The 17526-nt window shown below is 50.5% G+C and overlaps 1 protein-coding gene across 1 annotated transcript in view; it reads left to right on the top strand.

Moving 5' to 3' along the window:
• Positions 1-17526, top strand: part of LOC140406652 (low-density lipoprotein receptor-related protein 1-like) — a 1475832-nt gene that overhangs the window by 1133673 nt on the left and 324633 nt on the right. Inside the window, exons 51-52 of the mRNA XM_072494659.1 lie at positions 680-765; positions 854-973. Of these exons, the coding sequence (XP_072350760.1) occupies positions 680-765; positions 854-973 (206 nt within the window). The remainder of the gene's footprint in view (positions 1-679; positions 766-853; positions 974-17526) is intronic.

Here is a 17526-nt window from a genome sequence, read left to right on the forward strand (position 1 = left end):
CATCATGTTTGTACCAACCCTCCAAAAGAACACTTTTCCTAGGTCCACTCCCCCGCCCTACCCCCATAACCCTACCTAACCTTTGGATACTAAGGGGAAAATTAGCATAGCCAACCCACCTAACTTGCACATCTTTGGACTGTGGGAGGAAACTGGAGCACCCAGAGGAGACCCATGCATATACAGGGAGAATGTGCAAATCCACACAGTCGCCCAAGGTCGGAATTGAACCCGGATCCCTGGTGCTGTGAGGCAGTAGTGCTAACCACTGTGCTGTCCGAATAGTCCTATCTATTAGTGATTCACATATTATGTGACCTGAACATCAGAATTGTCCAGCATTTTAGTGTTATAATTGCTTGGCTGTCTTCAGCTTTGTCTATGGAAAAATCTAGACTTTGATGTGAATGTTACAGAATACACATTGCTTGGGATCCAAATCTTTACAAAAGAGTGTAGTAAGGTAAAGCGGCATTGATGACTGATAGACTAGCTTTGAACTAAAATGAGGACAGATCTGCTGAATTTAAATTCAAAATTTTCCTGTACATAGTAAGATGTAAGATTCTGGAAAGCTTTTGTAAAGAATACTATGTGTCAGCACAGCTAAGTATTTTAGATTGGTTTCATGAATATGTATGGCATTGCTGCACTTAGTGTTCCTTTCCTTTGTTTTCAGCTGAAGAACCATTTTTAATTTTTGCTGATCGACATGAAATAAGAAAAATGAGTATAGATGGATTCAACTACACATTATTAAAGCAGGTAAGTTCCACATTTGTTCTATGATTGCGTCTTGCCATGAATTCAAAAGCTTTTAATATGCTAATAATTAAGTTTGCTTATTTAACAGGGGTTGAATAATGTTCATGCAATAGATTTTGACTACAGGGAAAAATGTATTTATTGGGCTGATTTCACCACACAAGGCAGCACAATATCAAGAATCCATCTGAATGGAAGCAATCCTGAGGTAGGGATGAATGTCTGCATTGGAAATTTGTCTGCTAATAATTTCAAAATGTTCTATTATGTCTAGTGAGGTCTTAAACATTATGAGTTGTATTTTACAGCCCACTGCCACCCTTACCCCCTCCACCTCCTCACTCAAGGAGTGTGTTTTTTTCTGGGAGACAGGTAAAAGGCATTGGGTGTGATCTACGAGCCTCATCTAGCCTTCTGGATGCGGCGAGGCTGTTAAATCTTATGAGAGGCCTCTCATGAGATTTACAGTGTTCATTACATCCCGCGAGTCCTCATTAGATCTCGAGCGGTGTCACCATTTGGATCTCATCCTCAATGGGCGTGAGGCAGATTTGCATATTCAAGTGAAAGTAGTTGGACTCAGTTGAATATGTCTACGCTGGAGTTAATCAAGGTGGGGGGGCCGAAATGGCCTTGCCTCAGAGACCACGCCATGGCGCCGTTTAGCATTGGCTTCAGACATTACGGCACTTGGGGGAGGGGGGCGGGGAGAGCATCTCCCAGGTGATCGGGGGGCCCTCTGGGTGGTCAGACTCTGGGCAGGGTGATATCCTGACATTCCCTATGCCCTGGCAGGGTCACCTGGGCAGCCTGGCAGTGCCATGACTTTCTTAATGTTGGACCTGAATTCTCATTGGTTTCATATTGTTGCCATATAATTTTGTATGTGTCATAGTTAATAAATGTTAGGAAATGGGATTTTTCCTGATGTTACTGTAAAATTGTATTTTAAAAATACATGCCACCAACAGTATGATCTGGAGGATAATGCATTTTCAAATAAATAAAAACAAGAGTTGCGAAATTCCCTTCTGAAAAATACTATGCATCTGTCTTTAATCAATAAGGGTAAATAATTTAACTTTTTCAAACTTTCAAAACTTCTGTCCAATTTCCTGTTGATCAATAACACATATTGGTATCTGAAATAACTCATTTCATTACTTTGACAAATTGGGCCACACTCTACAAGATCTAACATGCGGGGCTGACATATTATTTGGGTCAGCTTTTTCACATTCCTTAATTGTCTCACATCAAGTTAACTGCTAAATTATTGAAGATATATTGCCCTGCAAATTGGGTCTTCCATTAAGTTTGCAATTTTGCGCATTGTGTACACCTACCATGTGTCACAATTCAATTTCAAATAATTCTGGTTCAGAGTTCTGAGAAGATAATTGAGTCCTCAAACTGTTATTTCTAGAATGACTTATGTAACCGAGTTACAAAAGATCATTTTGTGGTTTATATGATCTTCCACAGCATGATTTGTTGACTGCAGGATATACAGTAACTGAAAGCATTGGAGGATGGTCCATCTCAAACTTAATCTGTCTGCTTTATCTAATTTTTTCAAGGCATTTAGTAAAATTTCTTGGTAAAACCTTTACATGTTCACCCTTTCTTGGGCACACATATCAGAGAGAGCAGGACTCAGTCTCAGACTGCACACGATCCAGTGTAATTTTGGAGGCTAATATGTTAAGGACTGACTTCAGGAACACGAGAAAGGATGTGCCTGGGCCAGCATCAGAACTCAGATTCCTGAATGAGACTTTATCGTCATAAATGGACGTGCATAATTTTAGCTAATTTTATTGCCTGGTGTGTGGGGAAGCCCATTACCCTGTTGCTCCTCCTTCCAGCTAGCCACTTGCTTGTTGTAGTGTGGGGCAAGGTGGGGCAGCACTAAAGCCCCAGGCTTTTAATGGGCCTGCCAACTGATCCCCATGAACTCTGCTGTGGTCAGGAGCAGCAGCCTTGGGCAAACAAACTCCAAGAAGAAGCTTCGAGCACCATCCACAAATTTTCACCACCATTATATCTTTTAAAAGATATGGTGGCACAGTGGTTAGCACTGCTGCCTCAAAGCACCAGAGACCCGGGTTTGATTCTGGCCTTGGGTGACTGTGCAAGCTTTACAATTTCTCCCCATGCCTGTGTCGGTTTCCTCTGGGTGCTCTGGTTTACTCCCACATCCAAAGATTGGCAGGTTAGGTGGACTGGCCATGATCAGTGCACCGGGTTAGGTGGATAGGGGGGCAGGGACTGAGCCAAGGTAGAGTGCTCTTTCGGAGGCCCTTTGCAGACTTGATGGACCGAATGGCCTCCTTCTGCACTGCAGGAATTCTGTGGGATTAATTGCAGTCAGTTTCATTTCAATGATTTAAGATTGGGATTGGAACATCTATATTTCTCTTTTATACTTAAAGAGGGTACAAGTCGCAACCTGCATTGTTGCAAAGTGAGAGAAATTTTAGGATCTACTGTTTGGGTGTAACATTCTTGGTGTACAATCAAAATGTTTATTATAATTTCCACACACATGCTGTATGTTTCAACATTTTCTATCATCGTATGAAAATAACTTGCCTGCAAGATCAAGTCGCAGGCCGCTAACGCACAGACACGTGAAAGAAAAAAACTTTCTTGTCACCTGTAGTTTACTAATGCAGTTTCCTACCAATGAAACTGTCTTGTATGTAGTAAAACTGCAGTCTCATTCAGCAACATATTTTATCAATTTTAATCGTGTAATTCTGAGAAACTGGTTGTGAATGTAGAAATCAAATTGCAAATGCTGCCTGTTGGCTTTCAAAGTGATTTAAACGTCTATGCCGAGTGGCCCGTGTTCAACTTCAGTTTTGTGAAAATACCCAGCATTGCTTACCATAGAATCATAGATTTTGCAGTGCGGAAGGAGGCATTCGGCCCATCGAGTCTGCACTGGCCCTTGGAAAGAGCACCCTACCTAAGCACATGCTTCCATCCCATCTCTGTGACCCAATCTAACCTTTTGAACACTAGGGGCAATTTAGCATGGCCAATCCACCTAACCTGCACATCTTCGGATTGTAGGAGGAAACCGGTACACCCAAAGGAAACCTGCGCAGACATGGGGAGAAAGTGCAGACTCCACAAAGATAGTCATCCGAGGCAGGAATTGACCCCGTAACCCTGGAGCTGTGATAAAGAATTGATGGATGAAATCTAATATCATCTCTCATCCTGACATCAGCCCAGATTTGATGGTGGGAAGCGGGCTGTAGCACGGGCATTCTGCAATTGCCAAATGGGCGAGGAGGGTGTGGTGGGGAGATTGACCGACAATGATGGATTTGAGTCTCCAGGTTGCCAAGCGCAGTCTGGAACACAATCTTTGCTCCTCACGACTATAAGTAAACAAAAAAAAAAAAAATTGTAATGGCTTCTTCTAACCCTGGGCGGGATTCTCTGATCCTGAGGCTAAGTGTTGACGCCGTTGTAAACGCCGTCGCGTTTCTCAACGGCGTCAACATGGCTGCAGGAAGGGCAGCACGGTGGCGCAGTGGGTTAGCCCTGCTGCCTCACAGCGCGGAGGTCCTAGGTTTGATCCCAGCTCTGTGTCATTCTCCCCGTGTTTGCGTGGGTTTCGCCCCCACAACCCTAAGATGTTCAGGCTAGGTGGATTGGCCACACTAAACTGCCCCTTAATTGGAAAAAATGAATTGGGTACTCAAAATTTATATTTAAAAAAAACATGGCTTCAGGAGCAGCGATTCTGACCAATACAGGAGGCCAGCACGGCACTGGAGCGACCCACGCCGCTCCAGCTGCCGATCCCCGGCATCAGATGGGCGCCGCGGGTCTGCGCATACACAGTGCGACCGGCGTCAATGTGCGCATGCGCAGTGGCTCCCTTCTCCGCCCTGGCCCCAATGCAACATGGTGTAGGCTACAGGGGCCGGCGCGGAACAAAAGAGGCTCCCAGCCAGAAAGGCCGGCCCGCCGATTGGTGGGCCCCGATCGCGGGCCAGGCCACAGCAGAGGCCCCCCCCCCCCGGGGTCGGTCCCCACTCCGCCCCCACCACCAGGCCGCCCCCGGATGGATCCACGCCGAGGCCTCGCCGGGTAAGAGCAGGTGTGAATGGCACCGGCGGGGCTCGGCTTTATTTGCGTGGCCGCTTGGCCCATCCCGGGCGGAGAATTATCGGGGGGGGCGCATAGACCCGCGCCGACGCCGAATCTCCCGAGAGTCGGGGCGGCGTGGCACGATTCGCGCCCGTCCCGGCGATTCCCCGGCCCGGCCCCAAGGTGAGAGAATCCCGCCCCCTGTGTCTGCTAGCTAACAACTTGACCTGGCTGGAAACGTCTGGCAGTATGCTGGTAAAACTGTGGCCGAATCCCGATTTATGTATTTGGGACCCGGCATATTTAAAATAAGGGGCACGATTCTCTGGCTTTATTTCATTCGAGTGAGAGCATGACAAGGCTGGTGAATAGCGGGAGAGGCCAAAAACATGAACTACGCCTGGTGCCAAACTGTTTATTTTTTTTAAAATAATTTTTATTAAAGTTTTCACAAAATATCAACAACAAAATGTAAAAGGAACCCAATAAAATTAAATGCAAAACAAAACAAAACAACCCAGTGCCCCCTCCCCCTATACATAAATAATGTATTAACACCCGCCGAAATACAAAGCAAACATAGCAAATATATACAACCCCTCAGATCCCCCAGTATGGACAAAAATAAATAAAAAACCTAACACACCTGTCCTCACCCCCAAAAAACTGGCTCATCCTTGTTCCGGTCATGTGTGCCCTGTGCAGCACCTTAAACTGTATGAGGCTGAGCCTTGCGCACGAAGAGGAAGAGTTCACCCTCCCTCGGGCATCTTCCCACGTCCCCTCTTCGATCTCCTCCCCAAACTCCTCCTCCCACTTACCTTTCAGCACCTCCACCGAGGCCTCCTCCTCCTCCTGCATCACCTGGTATGTTGCCGAGATCTTCTCCTCTCCAAACACGCCCCCGAGTGCACCCTGTCCTGTACTGTACGTGGCGGCAGCAGCGGGAATTACACCACTTGCCGCCTGGCAAATGCCCTTACCTGTAGATACCTGAAGGTGTTTCCCGGGGGGAGCCCGTACATCTCCTCCAGCTCACCCAGGCTCGCGAACTTCCCATCCACAAACAGGTCCCCCAACCTTCTTATCCCTGCTCTGTGCCACCCCGAAAACCCTCCATCTATTCTCCCTGGGACAAACCGGTGGTTCCCCCGTATCGGGGTCCACACCGAGACCCCCACTTCTCCCATGTGCCGCCTCCACTGCCCCCAAATTTTGATGGTAGCCGCCACCACCGGGCCCGTAGTACACCTCATTGGAGGGAGCTGCAGCAGCGCCGTTGCCAGCCCCTCCAGACTTGGACCCTCACAAGACGCCGTCTCCAGTCTCTTCCATGCCGCCCCCTCCCCCTCCATCATCCACTTGCGCACCATCGCCACATTGGCAGCCCAGTATTCCCCACAGAGGTTCGGCAGCACCAGCCCCCCCCCCATCCCTACTCCGTTGAGGAACACCCTTCTCACCCTCGGAGTCGCTCGCGCCCACACAAACCCCGTTATGCTCCTGTTGACCCGCCTAAAGAAGGCCTTCGGGATAAGAATGGGGAGGCACTGGAACAGGAACAAAAGCCTTGGGAGCACCATCATCTTGACTGACTGCACCCTACCTGCCAGGGACAACGGCAACCCGTCCCACCTCTTCGACTCCTCCTCCATTTGCTCCACCAGCCTCGTGAAATTAAGTCGAAGCATGGCCCCCCAGCTTTTGGCCACCTGGACCCCCAAATACCTGAAGCTCCTCTCCGCCCTTTTTAATGGGAGCTCGCCAATCCCCCTCTCCTGGTCCCCTGGGTGAACCACAAACAACTCGCTCTTCCCCATGTTGAGCTTCTACCCTGAGAAATCCCCGAACTCCCTGAGGATCCTCATTACCTCCGGCATTCCCCCCACCGGGTCCGCCACATATATCAGCAAGTCGTCCGCATAGAGCGACGCCCTATGCTCCTCCCCACCACACACCAGCCCCCTCCAGTTCCTCGACTCCCTCAGTGCCATAGCCAGGGGTTCAATCGCCAGAGCGAAGAGCAGGGGGGACAACGGACACCCCTGCCTCGTCCCTCAATGCAACCAAAAGTACTCAGACCTCCTCTTGTTCATGGCCACACTCACCATCGGGACCTCGTACAACAGCCCAACCCACCTTACGAAACCCTCCCCAAACCCAAACCTCTTCAGCACCTCCCACAAGTACCCCCACTCTACCCTATCGAAGGCCTTCTCAGCGTCCATCGATGCCACTATCTCCGCCTCCCCCTCCCTCGCCGGCATCATAATAATGTTCAGGAGCCTCCGCACATTCGCATTCAGCTGCCTCCCCTTCACGAACCCCGTCTGGTCTCCGTGGATGACCTGCGACACACAATCCTCAATTCTCGTGGCTAAGACCTTCGCCAGCACCTTGGCATCTACATTTAACAATGAAATCGGCCTGTAAGACCCACACTGCAAGGGATCCTTGTCCCGCTTCAGGATCCAGGAGATCAGTGCCTGGGACATCGTCGGGGGCAACGCCCCCCCTCCGTTGCCTCATTGAAGGTCCTAACCAGAAACGGGCCCAACAGGCCCACATATGTTTTGTAAAATTCGACCGGGAAACCGTCCGGCCCCAGTGCCTTCCCCGCCTGCATGCTCCCTATCCCTTTGGTCAGCTCCTCCAACCCAATCGGGGCCCCTAATCCCGCCACCAGCCCCTCCTTCACCTTCGGGAACTTCAGTTGGTCCAGAAAGCGGCCCATCCCTCCCTCCTCCAGTGGGGGCCCGGACCGATACAGTTCCTCATAAAAGTCCCTGAAGACCCCATTGATGCCAACCCCACTCCGAACCACACTGCCCCCCCCCACCCCCCCCCATCTTTAACTCCCCAAATCCCCCTAGCTGCGTCCCGCTTCCGAAGCTGATGCGCCAGCATCCGACTTGCCTTTTCCCCATATTCATAAATCGCTCCCTGGGCCTTCCTCCACTGCGCCTCCACCTTCCTGGTGGTCAACAGGTCGAATTCGGCCTGGAGGGTAAGCCTCTCCCTCAACAGTTCCTCCTCCGGCACCTCTGCATACCCCCTGTCTACCCTCACCATCTCCCCCACCGCCTCTCCCTTTCCCTCTGCTCTCTCCTCTCCTTGTGGGCCCTAATGGAGATCAGCTCTCCCCTAACCACCGCATTCAGTGCCTCCCAGACAATCCCCACTCAGACCTCCCCGTTAACGTTGGCCTACAAGTTTCTCTCTATGCTTCCTCGGACCCGCTCGCTCACCTCCTCGTCCGCCAACAGCCCCACCTCCAAGCGCCACAACGGGCGCTGGTCCCTCTCCTCCCCCAGCTCTAGGTCTACCCAATGCGGGGCGTGATCTGAAATGGCTGTCGCCGAGCACTCGGTATCCTCTACTCTCGCTATCAGCGCCCTGCTCATAACAAAAAAGTCGATCAGGGAATAGGCCTTATGAACGTGCGATAAGAATGAAAATTCCCTTGCCCCCGTCCTTGCAAATCTCCAAGGGTCCACCCCTCCCATCCGGTCCATAAACCCCCTCAGCACTTTAGCCGCCGCCGGCCTCCTACCTGTCCTCGACCTGGAGCGATCCAGTGCCGGATCCAACACCGTGTTAAAGTCCCCCCTCCCATTATCAGGCCACCCACTTCCAAGTCCGGGATCCGACCCAACATGCGCCGCATAAAACCCGCATCGTCCCAGTTTGGGGCGTGCACGTTGACCAGCACCTCCCTTTCCCCTTACAGCTTACCACTTACCATTACATACCTGCCGCCATTGTCTGTCACAGTGCTCGACACCTCAAATGACACCCTCTTTCCCACCAAGATCGCCACCCCCTGATTTTTGGTATCCAGCCCCGAATGAAACACCTGACCTACCCACCCCTTCCTCAATCTTCCCTGGTCTGCCACCTTCAGGTGTGTCTCCTGGAGCATGATCACATCCGTCTTCAGCCCCTTCAGGCGTGCGAACACCCGGGCCCGCTTAACCGGCCCGTTCAGACTCCTTACGTTCCAGGTTATCAGCCGGATCGGGGGCTACCCGCCCCCCTCCCCCGCCGACTAGCCATAACCCCTCCTCGGCCAGCCACGCGCCCGCGCCCCACGCCCGGCCCGTTCCCTACGGCGGCAGACCCCCGTCCCAACCACCTCTACTCGCTCCAGCTCCCCCTTGACCATACCAGCAGCAACCCGTTCCCCCCCACCCCCACCCCCAACCCCCCACCCCCCAGCTAGGACCCCTCCTAGCTGCATTGCTCCCCCCATTGCACTCCCGCAAGTCAGCTGACTCCTGCTGACCCCGGCCGCTCCCGCCTCTCCTTCGACTCCTCACATTGTGGGACTCCCCCTCCATTACCCACCAGCAGGCTCTCCACCTCCCCCTTCCATCCCAAGCGTGTGAAAAAACCCGCGCTTCCCTGCCTTGGCCCCGCCCCCTCCAGTCTTCAGGGCGGGAAAAAGCCCGCGCTTTCCACCTGCCCGTCCCTGCCTCCTCTGTCGCAGCTCCTTTTACAGGCCCAGTCACCTCACCCCCGACTCGGGCCTCCCCCTCCCCCGTGGGGCCCCATCCCCCCTACCGACCATCCACCCCCTACTCCGTTTACTTGCCCCCCTCCAAGAGCCCACCCGACAGACCCAACCAAAACAGTGCCCAACCCACCCTAACCACCCACACCGAACCAAAACTAAACAAGAACAAAGAACCCCCACTCAAAATGTAACACAACAACAACAATCCCCGACCATCCCCACGTCTGACCCCCCATCCCGACCCTCAGTTTGTGGCCAGCTTCTCAGCCTGAACAAAGGCCCACGCCTCCTCCGGGGACTCAAAATAATGGTGCCGGTCCTTGTAGGTGACCCACAGGTGTGCCGGCTGCAGCATGCCAAACTTCACCCCTTCCTGTGCAGCACCGCCTTCGCCCAGTTGTACCCGGCCCTCTTCTTCGCCACCTCCGCGCTCCAGTCCTGATATACTCGAACCTCCGCATTCTCCCACCTGCTGCTCCTCTCTTTCTTGGCCCACCTGAGTACGCACTCCCGATAAGCGAAACGATGAAACCGCACCAACACCGCCCGCGGCGGCTCATTAGACTTGGGCCTCTTTGCCAGCACTCTATGGGCCTGTTCCAGCTCCAGGGGCCCCTGGAAGGACCCCGCTCCCATTAGCGAGTTTAACATGGTGACCACATAGGCCCCCCGCGTCCGACCCTTCCAGCCCCTCCGGGAGGCCCAGAATCCGCAGATTCTTCCGCCTCGACCGATTCTCCATCTCCTCGAACCGTTCCTGCCATTTCTTGTGGAGCGCCTCGTGCGCCTCCACCTTTACCGCTAGGCCCAAGATCTCGTCCTCGTTATCTGAGATCTTTTGTCGGACCTCGCGGATCGCCACCACCTGGGCCGTCTGGGTCTCCAGCAGCTTATCAATAGAAGCCGTCATTGGTTCCAGCAGGTACGCTTTGAGCTGCCTGAAGTAGCGCTGGATAACCTCCTGCTGCTCCTGCACCCACTGCATCCACGCTGCCTGGTCCCCACCCGCCGCCAACTTTCTCTTCTTCCCTCGCACTTTCTTTGGCTTCACCACCACTTTTTTAGTCGCCCAGCTCCTGGTCCAAGCCATACCCTGTCGGGGGAATGTTACAGTCTTCTTCCCACAGCGGAAAATGTCGAAAAAATTCCGTTGGGGGCCCTGAAAAAAGCCCAAATGTCCATTCCAAGCGGGAGCTGCCGATCGTGCGACTTAACTCTGCATAGCCACAACCGGAAGTCCGCCAAACTGTTCACGATGCAACCAGTCCACTCCCATAGGTGAAATCGGGATCCCGCTGTAACGTGGCAAGAAATCAATAATCACCACTTAAGCCCTATTTCCATACAATTAACGGGAGCTACCCCAAATCCAACAGCCTCCCGTGATCCAGCTGCCTCCCCAGCAAGTGGTCACGCTGGCGCCGATTAGTACTCCTTTTTGAAAACGTAAACCTGGCAGAAAAGCTACTGCAGGGAACTGAGGAGGTGGGTAGCCATCTTCGCACACAGGCAATGAGCTCGGGGGCAGCGGGCTTGCCGCCTCGGTGCCCGGGGTGGAACCGGGGGGCGGGGCATCCTCGGCAGGGGTGGGCCCCAATGGGAGGGGGTCAGAGTTGTGTGGGGGGAGGGGTGGGAAGATCAATGGGGGAATGCAGGGTACCAGGCTGGGAGCCACCACTGTTTGTCAGTCTAACACATTCTCCCAATTCCATATTGAATGGTTTGGATGGTATTTTGCACACCGCAGAAAAAGCCTTAGTGGCGCTGATAGTAAGCCTGGCAGCCAGTCGGCAGCAGCAACAGCATCTACAGAGGCTTGAGGTGGCAGCCCATGTATTGGATCATGTCCCATGCTTTGAGGGCCTGGCCACTGATCACGCCAGGGTGAGGCCCAGAGGGAGTGGCCCGTGACGGCCCAGGGTGTACAAGCATCACTGGTCGTTCAAGAAGATGATGGACAGCGCGGGCCGCAGGAGTCTCCCTCCGCCTCAACAAGGAGATGGTGCGGCACCTGCGCTCACGCACTTGACACCACATGGCGAAGGAGGGCACCCGATCTCAGTGGCCGTCAAGGTCACCGCAGCCATGAAGTTTTACGCCTCGGGATCCTTCCAAGGCTCGAGCGGACACTTCTGTGGCATCTTGCAGGCTACAGCCCACAGGTGATCTGACAGATCATGGATGCCCTATTTGCCCGGGCAGAACACCATATCACTTTGGCATGGACCAAGCCCAACAAGATGCTCGGGCAGCAGGATTCTCTGCCATCGCCGGGTTGCCCCAGGTCCAGGGGCTGATAGACTGCACGCATATCACCTTGTGTGTACCAAGCCAGCTGGGAGTGCCCGACATTAACAGGAAGGGATTCCACTCCCTGAATATCCAGCTTGTGTGCGACCACCACATCCAGATCAAGCACGTGTGTGCATGCTTCCCAGGGAGTGTGCACGACTGCTACATCCTGGGGCAGTCAGACATAACCCGACTCTTCAAGGACCACCCCAACATGGCTCTTGGGGGATAAAGGGTACTTGCTGAGGTCCTGGCTAATGACACCTGTATGTAGACCGTAGACTGATGCAGAGGCCCGATACAACGAGGCTATTGTGACCCAATTCTGCATCCACCTAGCCAGACCACCTCGAATCCCATATGATTTTAATTCCTGCTTGCTACCGGAGAATTGCACCCAAGGGGTCCAGCGACTTTGGCCTGATCCTTGGGCGGGATTCTTCAGTAATCGGCGGGGCGGGCAACTCCAGCGAGACGGAGTGGCGTGAACCACTCTGGCGTCGGGCCCCCCCAAAGGTGCGGAATCCTCCGCACCTTCAGGGCCTAGGCCCGCCCTGGAGTGGTTTGCGCCGGGCCAGCCAGCGGAGAAGGGGCTTGGCACCACGCCAACCGGCGCCGAAGGGCCTCCACTGGCCGGCGTGAGTTGGCGCATGCGTGGGAGCGCCAGCATTTGCTGGTGTCATCCCCGCGCATGCACAGTGGGCTTTGTTTCCGCACCGGCATTGGCGGACTGCTACAGCTGCCGGTGCGGAACAAGAGAGTGCCCCCATGGCACAGGCCCGCCCGCGGATCGGTGGGCCCCGATCGTGGGCCAGGCCACCGTGGGGGCATCTCCCGGGGCCAGATCCCCCCGCGCCCCCCCGAGAACCCCGGAGGACGCCCACGGATCTGCATCCCGCCGGTAGGGACCTACCTTGATTTACGCCCTGGTTAAACGGGTGGGACTTCGGCCCATCGCGGCCAGGAGAATTCGGGCGGCCTCGGGGCCCATTGAGTCGCGCCGGTCCCCACCATTCTCCGAGGCGGGCGGCGTGATTCGCGCTGGGTCGTATTTTTGAGAATTCGGAGGACGGCGGGGGCAGGATACACGCCGACCCCCGCCAATTCTCCGACCCGGCGGGGGGGTCAGAGAATCTCGCCCCTTGAGACTTGCCCAGTTGAGCGGGTTAAAATGAGGAACTGTCACCTCCCAGAAGCTCCAAGGCAGGAAAATAACCTGTCCAGTTTGCACAGCTCACCTGCCCAGATTTGGTGGGTGAGGTTCAAGTTGGCCCTTGAACTTCTAAATATCAGTTTGCAGTAGAATAAATAGTTTTTATATTGTTGCAAAGACACAACACGAGTTGGTTAAAAAAAAGGACACTGATCCAGCACGGGTATTGCTTAGATCAGCTCTGACTCCAGATCAAAATATTACTATATCCAAAAAGGACTGTTTACAAGGTTAATTCTGTCACGCAGGGCTGTTTAAGAAAGTTCAAGCTTTTCAGGTACGCAATTACTGAGCTGTCAAATAGCAGCAAGTGCCTGAAGAGTTTCCTTCCTCTGTGACCAAAACTGCCTGTGGTTGTGAAACTCACACCTGCCCACATTTTTGTCCCACCGGCTCAATCCAATTATCTGGTGGTGATTTAACAGGCATTATCCAAAGAACAATCGATATCCAGCTGCATTGATGCATTGTTCCAGAGGGCCCATAAGCTCATCTGTTTCTGCAGAGTTGTGGGTAAATAGTCGAAGAGACTGCAATAACTTTGAGACATTGTCACCTTCCCCAAGGTCTTAGATGTTGTTAAGTACAATCACACGGAGGGGCAGACACTCACAATGAATCCGGCACCTACAGCAATCACAAAGGCTCCCAGTCAGACCGTGTGCAGATACTGTGTGATTCTTAGTGTCGGATTTTATCTGTGAATGGGCAATAACTGCGGTAAATGTATGAATTTTTCCCTCCCAGCTCACCATTTCGGATTGTGACTGGTTGTTGGGATATTTGATCAAGGCCTGCAAATGCAATTCATGTTCTCATCATGGAACCCATAGATATTGATCAACGTTACAACAAAACTTACGGTACAATACACCCAGGCATTCGCACACGTTTCTTAATGAAAATCGCTTATTGTCACAAGTAGGCTTCAAATGAAGTTACTGTGAAAAGCCGCTAATGACAACAATAAAAGCAATAATAGTGTCTTTAAAGTGGGAAAAAGTCACAAGATGCTTCATGGGAGTGCTTTCAAACTAAATTTGACACTGAGCCTCATAAGAAGATATTCGGGCTGATGGCCAAGAATCTGGTCAAAGAGACAGGTTTTAAGGAGTTGCTTAAAGGAAAAACGAGGGAATGAGAGGTGGAGAGGTTCAGGGAGGAAATTCAAGAGCTCTTGGCATCTGGAATCTACAGCCACCAGTAGTGTGATGATTAAAATCAGGGATGCTCAAGAGGCTAGAAATGGAAGAGCGCATAAACCTCGGAGGGTTTGATTCAGGAGTAGTCCCATCACATTGGAAGGTCCTATCGAGTTGGCAAATGTTATGACACTTTTCAAAAAAGGAGCGAGAAAGAAAACAATAGCAGGACAGTTCACAAGACATCGGCTTGGGAAAATACGGAGTCGATTTTTAAGGAAGTAGTGAGAAAAGCTTAGAAAAGCACCATATAATTAGAGCAATCGACAGTTCACTAAAGTGAAAAACCCGTTTGACAATTGTTCTAGAATTTTTTGAGGATGTAACTAGGAGGATTGATAAAGCGGAACCAGGAAGTGAAGTATACCTGGATTTCCAAAAGGCTTTCAATTCAGTGCCACACAAAAGATAATGGGAAAAATTAAGGGGGTAATATATGAGTGTGGATGGAGAATTGATATAAAGCAGACAGTGGGCATAAGTTTATACATGTCTTTTTCAAGTTGACAGGCAGAGAATAGTGGAGTGCGGCAAGGATCAGTGTGGTCGCCTCAGCTATTTACAATCTTTATTATTGACTTAGATAAAGAGACAGAGAGTAATATATCAACGTTTTCTGCTGATACCAAACTAGGTGAAAGGGGAAACTGTGGGGGGATACAGAGATGCTGCAGAGAGATATAGACAGGTTAAGTGAGCCAGCAATAAGATGGCAGATGAAGTATAATAAAGGGTGAAGTTATTCACTTCCGTTTTAAGAAGAGAAAAGCAGAATATTTATGAAGAGGTGAGAAACTTCTCAGTGCAAAGTTCAAAGAGACTTTAATGTGCTTGTACAAGGATCTCAGAAAGTTAGCATGTAGGTAACTAAAGGCAAGCTTTCACACAACCCAGTGCATGAAATAGATTTGTGCAGTCTCAAACCAGGTCTTGGGGAACAAAATTGTTCCAATTTCTGCACCAATTAATTGGTAATATGTTCTAAAGGGGAAGAGGGTAACTAGTTTGGGAAATAGTAAAAGAAAAATATTTTTTTCATAGAGATCTATCATGACCTCAGAACATCACAAAGTACTTTACAAGCAATGGAGTACTTTAGTTATGTAAAGTATGGCAATACTAATGGGTGACTTTAATATGCACATAGACTGGACGAATCAAATTGGCAAAGGTAGCCTGGAGTTCATTGAATGTATTAGAGATTGTTTCCTGAAACAGTATGTTGGGGAAGCCACCAGGGAGGAGGCTGATCTTGATTTAGTATTCTGTAATGAGGAGGGATAAATTTATGACTTCATAGTTAAGATTCCATTAGGGTGTAGTGACTATAGTGTGGTAGAATTCAAGATTCAGTTTGGTGGCAATAAAGTGGAGTCCCACACTAGTGTTCTGGAACTAAACAAAGGAAATTACACAGGCTTGAGGACAGATTTGGTCCATATAGACTGGGCAGGAAGGCTAAAAGGTAGGACAGCTGATGAGCAGTGGCAGTTGTTTAAGGAGATACTCAATTCCTCACAACTAAAATATATCCCAGTGAGGAAGAAAGATGGTAAGAGGGGTATAGAAAACATCCATGGCTAAACAAGGAGGTCATGGACATTATAAACACAAAACTTAAGTCACATCATATTGCAAAGGCCAGTGGCAGGTTGGGAAACTTTCAAACATAAACAAAGGGATGCTAAAAAAGTAAGAAAAAGAGCTAAGATAAATTACGAAAAAAAACGAGCACAGGATATCAAAAAGGACAGCAAAAGCTTTGACAGATACAGATACATAGGGTCTGGTTAGCACGGTGGGCTAAACAGCTGGCTTGTAATGCAGAACAAGGCAGCAGTACGGGTTCAATTCCTGTACCGATCTCCCCAAACAGTCGCAAGAATGTGGCGACTGGGGTTTTTTCACAGTAACTTCATTGAAGCCTACTTGTGACAATAGGCGATTATTATTATTAAAAGGGAAGAGCGTCGCTAAGGTGAATGTTGATCCCTTGGAAGATGAAACCAGTGAGTTAATAGTGGAGAACACAGAAATGGCAAAGATGTTAAATCAATATTTTGCCTCCGTTTTCACGGTGGAGGACATTAGTACCATTCCTATAGGAATGGGCAATTCAGAGGTAATAGAAAGGGTGGAACTTGGAACAATCAGCATCAATAGGGAAACGGTACTCAACAAACTCTTGGGATTGAGGGCAGACAACTCCCCAGGGCCTGATGGCCTACATTCTAGGGTGTTAAAGGATGTGGCAACAGACATAGTGGATCCATTGGTTATAATATCCCAAAATTCCCTAGACACGGGAAAGGTTCCAGTGGATTTGAAAAATGCTTATTCAAAAAGGGAGGGAGGCAGAATAAATTACAGATCAGTTAGTTTAACATCATGTAAAATTGTTAGAATCAATTATCAAGGATGTAATATCACGAAATTCGGAAAGTCAAAGCGCTATCCATCAGAGTCGGAATGGTTTTGATTTTGATTTGGTTTGATTAATTTTCACATGTACCAAAGTACATTGAAAAGTATTTTTCTGTGGCCAAGGGAATGTACACAGTATCGTGGTCAAAAACGAATAATCGACAGAATACATTGACAAATGGTACATCGACAAACAGTGATTGGTTACAGTGTGGAACAAGGAGCCAAACAAAGCAAATACATGCGCAAGAGCAGCATATGGCATCGTGAATAGTGTTCTTACAGGGAACAGATCAGTCGGAGGGAGAGTCGTTGAGGAGTCTAGTAGTTGTGGGGAAGAAGCTGTGCAAGCCTTCAGACGTCTGTATCTTCTGCCTGATGGAAGGGTCAGGGAGAAGGCAAAGCCTGGATGGGAGGGATCTCTGATAATGTTGTCAGCCTTCCTAAGGCAGTGGGAGGTGTAGACAGAATCAATGTGTGGGTGGCAAGCTTCTGTGATGCGTTGGGCTGAGTTCACCACACTCTGCAGTTTCTTGCGATCTTGGGCCGAGCAGTTGCCATACCAGGCTGTGATGCAGCCAGATAGGATGCTCTCTATGGCACATCTGTGGAAGTTTGTGAGAGTTGATGCAGACATGCCAAATTTATTTAGCTTCCATGGGAAGTAGAGACGTTGTTGGGCTTTCTTGAGTGTTGCATCAACGTGAGTGGACCAGGACAGACTAATGGTGATGGTGACTCCCAGGAACTTAATTGACCATCTCCACTTCAGAGCCATTGATTGATGCAGACAGGGCGGTGGGGGGGCTGTGCCGTGTTACACTTCCTGAAGTCGATGCTTATGAAGGGCAAATCATGTTTGACTAATTTACTAGAGTTCTTTGAAGATATAACAAGCAAAGTGGATAATGGGTCTTTTTCTGGGTGCCAAATTGTAACTAGTGGGGTGCCACAGGATTCTGTCTTTATGACCCAGATATTTACAAGCTATATAAATGACT

This window comes from Scyliorhinus torazame, chromosome 2 (genome assembly GCF_047496885.1).
Source record: "Scyliorhinus torazame isolate Kashiwa2021f chromosome 2, sScyTor2.1, whole genome shotgun sequence".
Classification (NCBI taxonomy): domain Eukaryota; kingdom Metazoa; phylum Chordata; class Chondrichthyes; order Carcharhiniformes; family Scyliorhinidae; genus Scyliorhinus; species Scyliorhinus torazame.